At 40.7% G+C, this 12253-nt stretch overlaps 1 protein-coding gene across 1 annotated transcript in view; it reads right to left on the reverse strand.

Annotated features, from left to right (window-relative positions):
- Positions 1-9985: 9985 nt before the first annotated feature.
- The window catches only part of pdia5 (protein disulfide isomerase family A, member 5), a 117588-nt gene continuing 115320 nt past the window's right edge, over positions 9986-12253 (reverse strand). Inside the window, 1 exon segment of the mRNA XM_034109974.2 lies at positions 9986-11881. Coding sequence (XP_033965865.1) covers positions 11810-11881 — 72 coding nt within the window. The 3' untranslated portion in view covers positions 9986-11809.

Genomic DNA, 12253 nt, shown 5'->3' on the forward strand with positions numbered 1-12253 from the left:
AGGCAATAAAGTAATATAATACATTATTTTAAATATAAAATATTTATATATGTATTTTTATATAGTCTTAAAGTTACAACCGGCCCTTTGAGTGCAACCATAATGCTGATGTGGCCCGTGATGAAATTGAGTTTGACACCCCTGCCTTAGACCCTCGGTCCTTAGACCCTCTGTCCTTAGACCCTCACATCTTACAAGTAAACACTTCTGGAGAAAACCCACAGTTTAAAGGGGAACATGGGAGATATATTAAATCAGAAGGCAAGCACACTTTATTAAGAAGAGTAAACAAATTAGCGCACCATGGTAGAAGTATTTTAAAAACACAAGCTCAAGTTCAAGGACCCTGTGATGTTAACAGGCGTTTAAAATCTTGCATTGACGGAGACTTGCTTTTAGTAAAGCACCATCAGACTGGAGTCTTTTGCCTACAAATTCATTTTCTCATGACTTCTATATTTCTTACCTCACATACTTGTTATTGTTTGTAATTGTCTTTATATTAAGAGTATAAAAACACCACTTTGACATGTTATTTTATGGCATGGTAAGGGACAGTAGGAGGGACCTTATATGTATTTCTTTATGTGCATGACCTCGATGACCTGTTTGCCTTAATTGGTTTGTGTTGAAAGTATTATCTAATGTTTGGCGACATGTCTGTGCTGAGGACTTCCTTGAAACGCTTCTCTACGTAAAGGTCCCATGATAATTCCATTGTTGAGGTCGACTAGAATACATTTATATTGATCAATGTTCCAAACTCACATTGGTTTCTCTCACAGCATCTCTGTATAGTGTGTGTATTCACTCTCTGTCCACACGGCTTGTTGGAGCTCCTGCCCCCCCCCCTGTGGTGCTGTCAATGATATGAATGGTGCTGTGTACCGCAGATTACATTTAAATGTAGGCTGTGTGGCTTTCAGGGGGTAGAGACGTCGGCTGCATAATGAGATTCAATGAATAGAAAGCATTTGATCATTATCTTAAAGGTCGTTTCCATCAGAGATACTCACAAAGTCAAACAACAGTCATATATTAACGTCGTATGGTTTAAAGTAAATCTAGCTTGGATCTATTTGCAGAAATATGTATTGTTTTATGTGAGTGGAAGCTTTTCATTCAAAGGCTTTAAATCAATCAATTGTAGACATTTGATATTTTGGTACAGTTATTGATTGATTTCCTAAGCTTTAATTTTCAGATTTCTATCAGCAATATCGTAAAAGGGACGTTGTTCTTCACAGTGTTGATTGACAGCTGGATTGCTAAGAGAGTGAACATGTGGATCTTTCCAGAAAGGATTCAAATCATTTTGATTACTGCCTCACGAAGCAGAGGTCTCTTTATGTCATTGACGTCTGGTGTTTCAACCCATTTCTCACAGCGCTGGCATACAGCAAAGCAGAAATAACCTTAAAGAACACACGTATATAGGGTTAATAGAAGTTCAACAAAACAAGCTTTTAATAAAAAAACAAGGGGTCATTTGGAGGCTTTTATACAACAACATAATGATGATGTGAAGAAGCAGAGGTCAGGTGGAGGGTGCAGGTTGACGTCACGGAAATAAAATCCTGAATGGCCCAAAACACAATTATCCATAAAGGGAAAATGGCTTCTGTTAAGAGTACTTGACCAGGCCTTGACTTTGTATAAACAACGCTGTGCCCTCCATTCCTTAAACTCATATTGCACAAGTTTAAAAAAGCTTGTTCTTCCCCCTCCAAAAAGAACCAAGAAAAAAGCAATGCAAATCAGGGGAAAGTGATTCAACCCCTTTGAAAATCCTCCAAAAGCAAATGGGGATTGATAGGCTGTATCATTAATCAGCCGGCACGGCATGCATCCCAACAACACTTTATCTCTGCAGACCTGCTGCATGACCTGAAAACTCTCAGGTCTCAAAGTCACTCCTCCTCCGCAGCACATCTAGAGAGCCTATAGAATATACAGGATAACATATAAAGAGATAAGAGAGAGAATACAATAATAAACCAGACACACTACTACGACGAAAGTAATTTCATTGATTTATGATTGCACTCGCTAAGAAAACATAGTCCGTTCCACTACGTGTTCCAGTAAGTGTTTACTTCCTGTCCGTCTTCTTCTGTGGATTTCTCTGACTTCCAGCGTATTTTAACCTCTTTCCTTACTACTATAGGGACAGTTAGTTTAGCGCTGTTCAAAAACGTATCGTATGTTTTCTGACGGAGAAAGCCATAGATATATAAAAACACTAGATGACTCACCCGCGCTGCTGGCCAATGGAGACCGACGTTGCCACATGGCGGCCATCTTGCCACAGCTGCAGCTCGCTCATTCATAACATGATGTCTATGGTGCACTATTGAAATAACCGTAGCTTGCTCAATTTTCAACCAATTTTCAAACGGTTTGGTTGTATGGAAGCCCATTTCCGCCACTTGAAAAAAATAAAATCCCCCATGAAAAGTCGAAATAATGAGATAAAAAGTCATAATAATGAGATAAAAAGTCATAATTATGAGATAAAAAAGTCGAAATAATGAGATAAAAAGTCATAATAATGAGATAAAAAGTCATAATTATGAGATAAGAAAGTCGAAATAATGAGATAAAAAGTCATAATAATGAGATAAAAAGTCATAATTATGAGATAAGAAAGTCGAAATAATGAGATAAAAAGTCATAATTATGAGATAAGAAGTGCGCATGTGCTGCAGTGGCGCTGTCTTTAAAGGTCCCTTCATCACCTTGCTGCTCTCCACCATGCAAACAGCATCTATCTAGTCCTAAATAAGGTAACTATTACAGGTGACTTTTGTAAATGTTAGATGTTACATATAGCCTATATTGCAGCTAAACTACAACAATGCAGTTCATAGCTTTGACATTACCCATTATGAACTATAATATATATGCCTATAGTTTTGTGGTAACGTTCACGCCACTAATGACAATAGTGTAGGCATACTGCTGCTGTGAGTTGCTCTAACTCTAACCCGTGAACGTTACCACAAAACTATAGGCATATATATTCTATTCATAACAGGTAATGTCAAAGCTATAAACTGCATTGTTGTAGTGTAGCTGCAATATAGGCTATATTTAACATCTAACATTTACAAAAGTCACCTGTAATAGTTACCTTATTTAGGACTAGATGCTAGGGATGTGCATCTCCATCACTGAGGCCGATGCGATGCGCATCTCGATACGTTGCCACGATACGATACATTAACGATACATTTGAAACACCAGGTGATACGATACGATACGATTCACCCCTGTTGCGATACAGTTCGATACGATTTGATTTAACATTATGCGATTCGGTGCGATACGATTCAACACAATGCAAAAATAATGATACTTCAATTTGGTACGACAGAGGATTTTTGTTTTATTCCTTATATGCAGCAAATCATACATTAACAAAAAAGTGCTTTACATATTTGGTACTGCACATCCCATCATGCCGTTTATTTTTTTAACTTTAAAAGCTCTCCAGAGTACAGTACCATTGTATAACACCTCACAGTTAAACAATGTAAGGATGCATTGCTCATGATTAACAATGTGCAAATAACAGCTACCATAGTGCCATGCCCATACAGCTGCCAGCCTGATGTGCTTAACACTCATCCATAGGCTGACTCACCAGTGAGCAGAAAGCAGTGGGTTCTATAGGAACAATAAAGAATACAAATAACCTTTCACAAACAGGTATTTCATAACTGCTTACAGTAAGGAAGACATTTAAATTATTATTGACCGTCACAGGCTGCTGTAAACTAAACACCACTCTCTCTGACAGAACCCCTCACAGAGTGATTTAACTCATATGTCTAACTTTAAGGTTTCTCTTTTCAGCCGCAGACCCCATGTCGCCTCTTTATGTGCGTCGCTAAGTTCCTCGTACTACTTGTGTACTTTAAAGCGGCTCGGCATCGTTTACAATTTGCGAGCGATCTTTCAAGTTGACCGTCTGTAGTATATAGTGCCGCGCACATATACCATCAGGACGTTACTGATGGGGTGCGGCTGCGGAGTGATACTGTGTGTATGCAAGCCCGCATCTAGGACGGATCTATGTATCATGGCTGTAGACCTGTTGAGTAATAAAGATACCTCATACAAAGGTCTACGGATACCTTATTACTCTCCATGACCTGCGGTCAACTATATAGCATAAAGGATTATTACACCGTCTTTCTTGAACAATCCGAAGTGTTGCCAAACGTTTGATTTGTAGGTATTTTTCGGTGCGCTGTGTTTCTCTTTCTCCTCAACTTCCGTGTGTGTTGATAACTGAGACTCTCGGCCTCGGGCGAAGCAAATATCCAAATCAAAGATCGTCTCTGCTGAGCGTTGACGCAATCGATGCATCGCGAGTTCAACCCGGTTCAACCCAAACTGTAGCCGATGTGCACTCTTTCAACCGGTGCACTCGCATCTTGAACGTTTATGCCGATGCGAATCGGTGAATCTTAACATCTCTACTAGATGCCGTTTGCATGGTGGAGAGCAGCAAGGTGATGAAGGGACCTTTGAAGACAGCGCCACTGCAGCGCATGCGCACTTCTTATCTCATAATTATGACTTTTTATCTCATAATTATGACTTTTTATCTCAATATTATGACTTTTTATCTCATTATTTCGACTTTCTTATCTCATTATTATGACTTCTTATCTCATAATGACTTTTTATCTCATTATTTCGACTTTCTTATCTCATAATTATGACTTTTTATCTCATTATTTCGACTTTTTTATCTCATAATTATGACTTTTTATCTCATTATGACTTTTTATCTCATTATTATGACTTTTTATCTCATAATTTCGACTTTTTTATCTCATAATTATGACTTTTTATCTCATTATGACTTTTTATCTCATAATTTCGACTTTTTTATCTCATAATTATGACTTTTTATCTCATTATTATGACTTTTTATCTCATAATTTCGACTTTTTTATCTCATAATTATGACTTTTTATCTCATTATGACTTTTTATCTCATAATTTCGACTTTTTTATCTCATAATTTCGACTTTTTTATCTCATAATTATGACTTTTCATGGGGATTTTATTTTTTTCAAGTGGCGGAAATGGGCTTCCATAGGTTTGTTATAAATATCAAAGATGTAGTTATGATACTGCATAGCCTACTTATAATTATAATCATGAACTTTTTTTTTCATCATGTCTTGTTTTACATGTCATCATGTAAACCAAACCGTTTGTAAATCAGTCAAGATTTCAGCGAGTTAAGAGTATTTTTGTGCAGATCATTCACCTTACAACAGCTGTAGCAGACAAACATACCGTGTAACAGGTGTACAGGTACAGTACAGGTGTAATCCTCTTCTTAGTTCGCTGTGACGTTGTCAGGCTGTGGTGGTCTGAGGCCACGACGGCAGGCTGTTGTTAATAGCCTACATGTGGCACTTCTGAGTGGTTGTGTATGTCCGTGCGTGTGTGAGCGCATCAGCGTGCGCTTATGTTTGGGGCGATGGGGAGGGGGGCCCAAAACAATATTTGCACCGGGGCCAATCACAACCTTGTTAGCCACTGACTATGGACATATTAGCGCTCATGAATCCAAACGTTTCGTACTCTCCACAAATATAATAATGTATATTCAAGAAGTTATCCACGGTGTTTTCTGACGGAGAAAGCTAATGTTAAAATGACTGGACTACATTCTGCGGATTGATATGACTTCACTTGATCCTCCTTCACAACGATATGTTCTTCTTAGCAACGGTCTGTTAGCAAAAATCAACAACTTCTGGAACGTCCAAATTGACCAATAAGAATCGAGTATTCAACTAAGCTGTGTTATAAAAACATAGAATACTTTAGAAAAGTGTGCAAACAAAGTAAATGTTATCTTTTTTTAGTAAGTAAGTATAAAGTAATTATTGCCTCATTTGACAAATAACAATAACAGTGTAAGACAGGTTTAGGAACATACTGACAATGACAATTAGGTTTGTTCTCAGGGTGGTCAGACTAAAACGGTCATGAATCCAAATAAATTCAACCAATATTAAATATCTTTTGGGGAACACTAATACCCAAATCAGTTTCACGTGTCTATAGCTGCTTACGCGTATTTTTACTCCAGATCAAAACTAACTGTAACTACCTACCACTAGACTGAAAATGCATCTTGATTGTGGGGGAAACTTCTGAAGCAATTGGAGTCAGGACTCAGAGAGACACGAGGAGAGCTGGAGCTTTGATGGCAAACACTGACGGTTTATTTGGAGCTTCGGCCGGAGAATTCACACGACATGTCACGGGCCACGATCTGACCACACGGTTGAGATGCCACAATCAATTCAGAAGAACCCTCCTGTAGCTCCAGGCTTTAACTACACTGAACAAAAATATAAACGCAACACTGTTGTTTTTGCTCCCATTTTTCATGAGATGAACTCAAAGATTTAAAACATTTTCTATCTACACAAAATAACCATTTCTCTCAAATATTTGATTAAAATCTGTGATAGTGAGCACTTCTCCTTTGCCGAGATGATCCATCCCACCTCACAGGTGTGGCATATCAAGATGATGATTAGACAGCATGATTATTGCACAGGTGTGCCTTAGGCTGGCCACAATAAAAGGCCACTCTGAAATGTTCAGTTTTATCACACAGCACAATACCACAGATGTCGCAAGTTTTGAGGGAGTGTGCAATTGGCATGCTGACAGCAGGAATGTCCACCAGAGCTGTTGCCCGTGAATTGAATGTTCATTTCTCTACCATAAGCCGTCTCCAAAGGCGTTTCAGAGAATTTGGCAGTACATCCAACCGGCCTCACAACCGCAGACCACGTGTAACCACACCAGCCCAGGACCTCCACATCCAGCATGTTCACCTCCAAGATGGTCTGAGACCAGCCACTCGGACAGCTGCTGCAACAATCGGTTTGCATAACCAAAGGATTTCTGCACAAACTGTCAGAAACCGTCTCAGGGAAGCTCATCTGCATGCTCGTCGTCCTCATCGGGGTCTCCACCTGACTCCGGTTCGTCGTCGTAACCGACTTGAGTGGGCAAATGCTCACATTCGATGGCGTCCGGCACGTTGGAGAGGTGTTCTCTTCACGGATGAATCCCGGTTTTCACTGTTCAGGGCAGATGGCAGACAGCGTGTGTGGCGTCGTGTGGGTGAGCGGTTTTCTGATGTCAATGTTGTGAATCGAGTGGCCCATGGTGGTGGTGGGGTTATGGTATGGGCAGGCGTATGTTATGGACGACGAACACAGGTGCATTTTATTGATGGCATTGTGAATGCACAGAGATACCGTGACGAGATCCTGAGGCCCATTGTTGTGCCATTCATCCACGACCATCACCTCATGTTGCAGCACGATAATGCACGGCCCCATGTTGCAAGGATCTGTACACGATTCCTGGAGGCTGAAAACATCCCAGTTCTTGCATGGCCAGCATACTCACCGGACACGTCACCCATTGAGCATGTTTGGGATGCTCTGGATCGGCGTGTACGACAGCGTGTTCCAGTTCCTGCCAATATCCAGCAACTTGGCACAGCCATTGAAGAGGAGTGGACCAACATTCCACAGGCCACAATCAACAACCTGATCAACTCTATGCGAAGGAGATGTGTTGCACTGCGTGAGGCAAATGGTGGTCACACCAGATACTGCCTTGTTTTCGGACCCCCCCAATAAAGCAAAACTGCACATTTCAGAGTGGCCTTTTATTGTGGCCAGCCTAAGGCACACCTGTGCAATAATCATGCTGTCTAATCAGCATCTTGATATGCCACACCTGTGAGGTGGGATGGATTATCTCGGCAAAGGAGAAGTGCTCACTATCACAGATTCTTTCAGATTTGTGAACAATATTTGAGAGAAATGGTTATTTTGTGTAAATAGAAACTGTTTTAGATCTTTGAGTTCATCTCATGAAAAATGGGAGCAAAAACAAAAGTGTTACATTTTTTTTTTTGTTCAGTGTAGTTCAGAGTGTAATAATCAACGTTCTTCAATAGATAGACTAAACAGCTGAGGACACTGAATCACATTTGTTGTCGCTTATGGCTCGGGGTCGTCTGCACCCCGAGAAGGATGTGTTCCAGGTGTCCCACAACAGTTCTATCTCTGACCGAGAGTTGCCCGGTCACAAACTGGTAACAACTACAACATGCTAGGGCAGCCCCTCCTTAAGGGAGATAGCATGCTGCCCCAGGCTGGGCATCTGCGTCAGAGGGCGAAAGGTGAACATCTATGGAAATTATTCCCAGACATTGATAATAACAATACAATCCTAATAATGAAACATTTGATTTATGAGCACTTTTTACTCAACAACCCTTTACACAGGAGCGAGTCTTACACACGCTCCCCAGAACTTTGATCCTAAAAGCAACGATTTAGAGTCTTTAAGATGCTCGTCAAAGTGGGTTTGCAGACGTGGAGTAATGGCAAGATTTTTTTTCTGACTTTAATGCGTGCGGGGTCCTTTTGAGGTCCGGTGCAATTTCTCATAATAAAGCCATCAGTGTCAGATCTGCTGAGAGGTACATTTGTTTTCTTTCTGAGACAAAAACTCAGAAAGAAAACACTGGCCGTCAGCCGACCGGCAAGGTCGACTTCCATCTATTTCACTGAGCCAGCAGCGATGCCTGGTGCTAAAATAACTTTAAACCTATGTATTGTTAGGCTGTGGATATCCTGTCAGAACTACTCGGGTAGATTCAGACAGACTATTATTAATGTCTGTCTAGTGTCTATGTTTGCTATACAGAGTTGTGGCATTTCTTTTCACCTTCCGTCTCAGGAATATTACTGCTGTAAAATATCTTTCAATGCGCTAAAAGCATTCCTTTTGAAGGGATTCTTTAAAGCCTCAAGAACGTTTTTGTGCAACTTGCCACTTACAGTATTACACTGCTTAGTGGAGTTCTCGGTTCTGATTGGTCAATTTGGACATTCAGAGGTTGTTCATTTTAGACCGATAATAGACCGTTGCTATGGGGGATCAATGGACCATGGGGCGAAGCCTGCGAGCTAGTTCAGGCAGTCAACTCGATCACTTATGCTGCATTCATACATAACTTCCCTTGCCACTCTACAACCAACCAAACAGAGTCTCCTTAATATTCCGCTCTATTTAACCTGCAGATCGCTCCATGCATTGCTTGCTGCTGCTATTGCTGCTGCTACCTCCACGTCGCTGCTGCTTGCTGCCCCACCACCACCCCAGCTTCCACCTGTAGGCTCTGGGAGTTAGTTATTTAATCTTCACTCATCGTGCTATGTACATCCGTGGGGTGATGAGGCCCGAGCCTAGACGCCAAACTCAACTATATGCTGCTTCTAATAAACATGTTAAAGAAACACGCGAGTTGTCTGACTGAAATGTAGTCATATCAATCTGCAGAAAGAAGTCAATTTAACGTTTAAATATATTTTGGATTCATGATGGCTAAACTTTCCCCAGTGAGGAAAAGTGGAAAAAGTAAACACTAACGGGAACACAGTATGGGCTCCGGCCGTGTTCAAAGACTAGTTCATGGGAAAAATAAATGTGAACAGACTTGAACATTTTGTTTGGAAATGTTTAGGATAATAGATGTTTCTGTCCCCAGTAGAGAAAAGCGTAAGAGAAGGAAAGAGGTTAAAAGACAGAGCGCTAAATGTTGCGTGCAAATGAGTTCGTAATGACATTGACCTACTGATGGAAACCATGTCCACCATCATAGCAAACATTAAATTAGCAATCATCGCAAAGTAAAGCTGAGGCCGTTATTTCTGGAGGTTAAAAACAAAGTACTGGAATATCTAGATCTTAAGAAGAATCAGTCGTTACATTTCATCCAGTTGGAAGCATGAATGTGGGCACCTCATTTCATGCCAACTGATCCAACAGTTGTCCACACGTCACTGTCGATTACATCTAAGAAAACAACAAACAGAAATGTGAATGTTGTAGAAAAATAAGTGAAAATTATTTTGGAAATGTTTTACTTTATTGTTTTGTACTGCAAGGGGAAACATTGTACATATTGGGAAAAGACAATCGACAAAGGAAACAATGACTTCGTGGCATTATTGTGATAAATTCCCAAACAACACGGGTCACTTTGGGTCTTTCTATTATTCCACCAATGTGGGACAGAGGCTCCTCAACAACAGAAAACAAAGGAAAGTATTTCTCCCTCCAGAGGAGACTGAACACCTAATGATATCAATATGCTAACACCCAACTGTGTGAAGCGCTCTCACGAAATGCTCCGACATTCCATGAAATATTAATAATAGTCACACAAGTGTTTGGTGCCAGCCAGAACATTTAAACCGTCTCACTTGGAACGAGTTCATTCAAAATGGTTCAGTAACATCTACTGCAAATATGTCTTCTCCAACATGTTTGGATTGTTTTAACTTGGGGTTCAAATGTAAACAGGATTTCATTTGGTGGGCTCGACATTATTCAGCTGAACTAGTTCCCTTTAAATTGTGTTTCGCTATCCCTGAGAACCTTATTCATAATGAAAGAAACCGAAAGTCCTGAATAATAAAACACGAGTTCAGCTACAGATTAAATATTTATAGTAGCCGAAGCGTGGGGGTTGAAAACACACAGCCTCGCCACAAAAGTAATGATGATGGCTGCCAAAGTGGGAGGGGGTCTGGAGACTTTTAAGCACGGTGCAGCTAACTGACGGCGAGGAATTTCAAGCCACGGGATTGGAGGATAACACAGATCCGAATTGTCCTTTTTTCGTCGTTCAGTTCTGCAGAGAGTGTCAGGAAAGCGTGGGAATGAAACAGACATGTCCCCTTAAAAATAAAAAACAACAAAACCCTGAATGCCCAAAGTGTAAACCAGTGGTCTGAATGATTCCAGCGTCTCCCAGAGAGGATTGTGAGCATTATTATTCTGTGGAAGATTCGTGTGCTGGACTGTTTACCATCAACATGCCATCTTCAGACACTGTGTGTAAAGGAGCCTCGCTGAATCCCACACAACATTTAGAAACCATGAAAATAAAGGACAAGAATATTTGGCTTTTCACGTTCTTGTTGTTTTCTTCTCTGGTCCATAACCCGAAGGAGCGTCGCGGCACCAGGCGTCTGATCCCCTTCGTTTGATCATTCTGCAAATCCAGCATTTTATTTTTGTATATCTTTAAGGCCACAGTTTTTAGAAAAACAAAATGAAAAAGCCAAACAAAAGCCTGGAACCAATCAGAATATGTACCCTTTGGCTAAGATTTAAAACTACTTCATAGCTACAGTGCCTTTTTACTACAACAGCACATTTCACCGTACAACATGTGCTTTTCTTAGGTGTTAAATGCCGTTAGTTATCGTCTAATCTGCGATAAAGCAATATTCTGGATGGCACTGGACGTGACACGTGGGAATCTTGGAACAAACAGGGTGTGTTTCTATTTCTAGAGACAGAGGGGGGTCGATGGGACTGTTTTCGGACCCCTGTGCAGTCTCCACCTTTCACTATTGATGCCCACCACCAGTATTGCATAGATAAAGTATACGGTGTAGTTTTTTACATAATGTAGTCACAGTGTTTGGGGCAAAAAAAACAAAAAACATTTTGTCCGTGTATTTCCCGCCCCTCCGTGAAAAAGGAGTCTCGCTGTTGGATTTATTACAAACGTGATCACTACGGTATCAAAAAATAGCTGAGGTCATCAAGTCTCCCACGGTAGTGCTGATTGGGCCCCTGTCAGGGTCAAGGGTCACAGTGCAATGACAAACTATGCAGTGTGCAACTCCCCCTCCCTGCTCCCCCCCCCCCCCCCCCTCAGAGCTCCTCCTTCCTCTTCGCCTGGTCACGTCCTCGGAGGCTGCGCATGAAATGGATGAAGCCCGCCTCCTGTGGAGAGAGAGAGGAACAGAGGTTAGAAATCTCTTCACACTTTCAACAAATACATAGAATATCATAGAAATGATGCAGAATAGTCTGTCATTGGAATATTGATATATATAAGTTGCATCCATACCATTCATCTGTTTGCAACTTATATACATATTCCAATTACTTGTATATAGACTATTCTGCATGTCGATTATATTCAATTGTATTTTCTTGCACTATTATCGGTTTTATTGTGTTGCCCTGTTGGAGGAGCCAGGGACCTAATTTCATAGCTACACTGTAGCTATGACAACATGACAATTAAAGCCTTGAATCCCATCATTTCCAGGGGTCCTATAGCTCAAGAAAATTAAGATTTAGGACTTTTTT

Source organism: Pseudochaenichthys georgianus, chromosome 21 (genome assembly GCF_902827115.2).
Source record: "Pseudochaenichthys georgianus chromosome 21, fPseGeo1.2, whole genome shotgun sequence".
Classification (NCBI taxonomy): Eukaryota; Metazoa; Chordata; class Actinopteri; order Perciformes; family Channichthyidae; genus Pseudochaenichthys; species Pseudochaenichthys georgianus.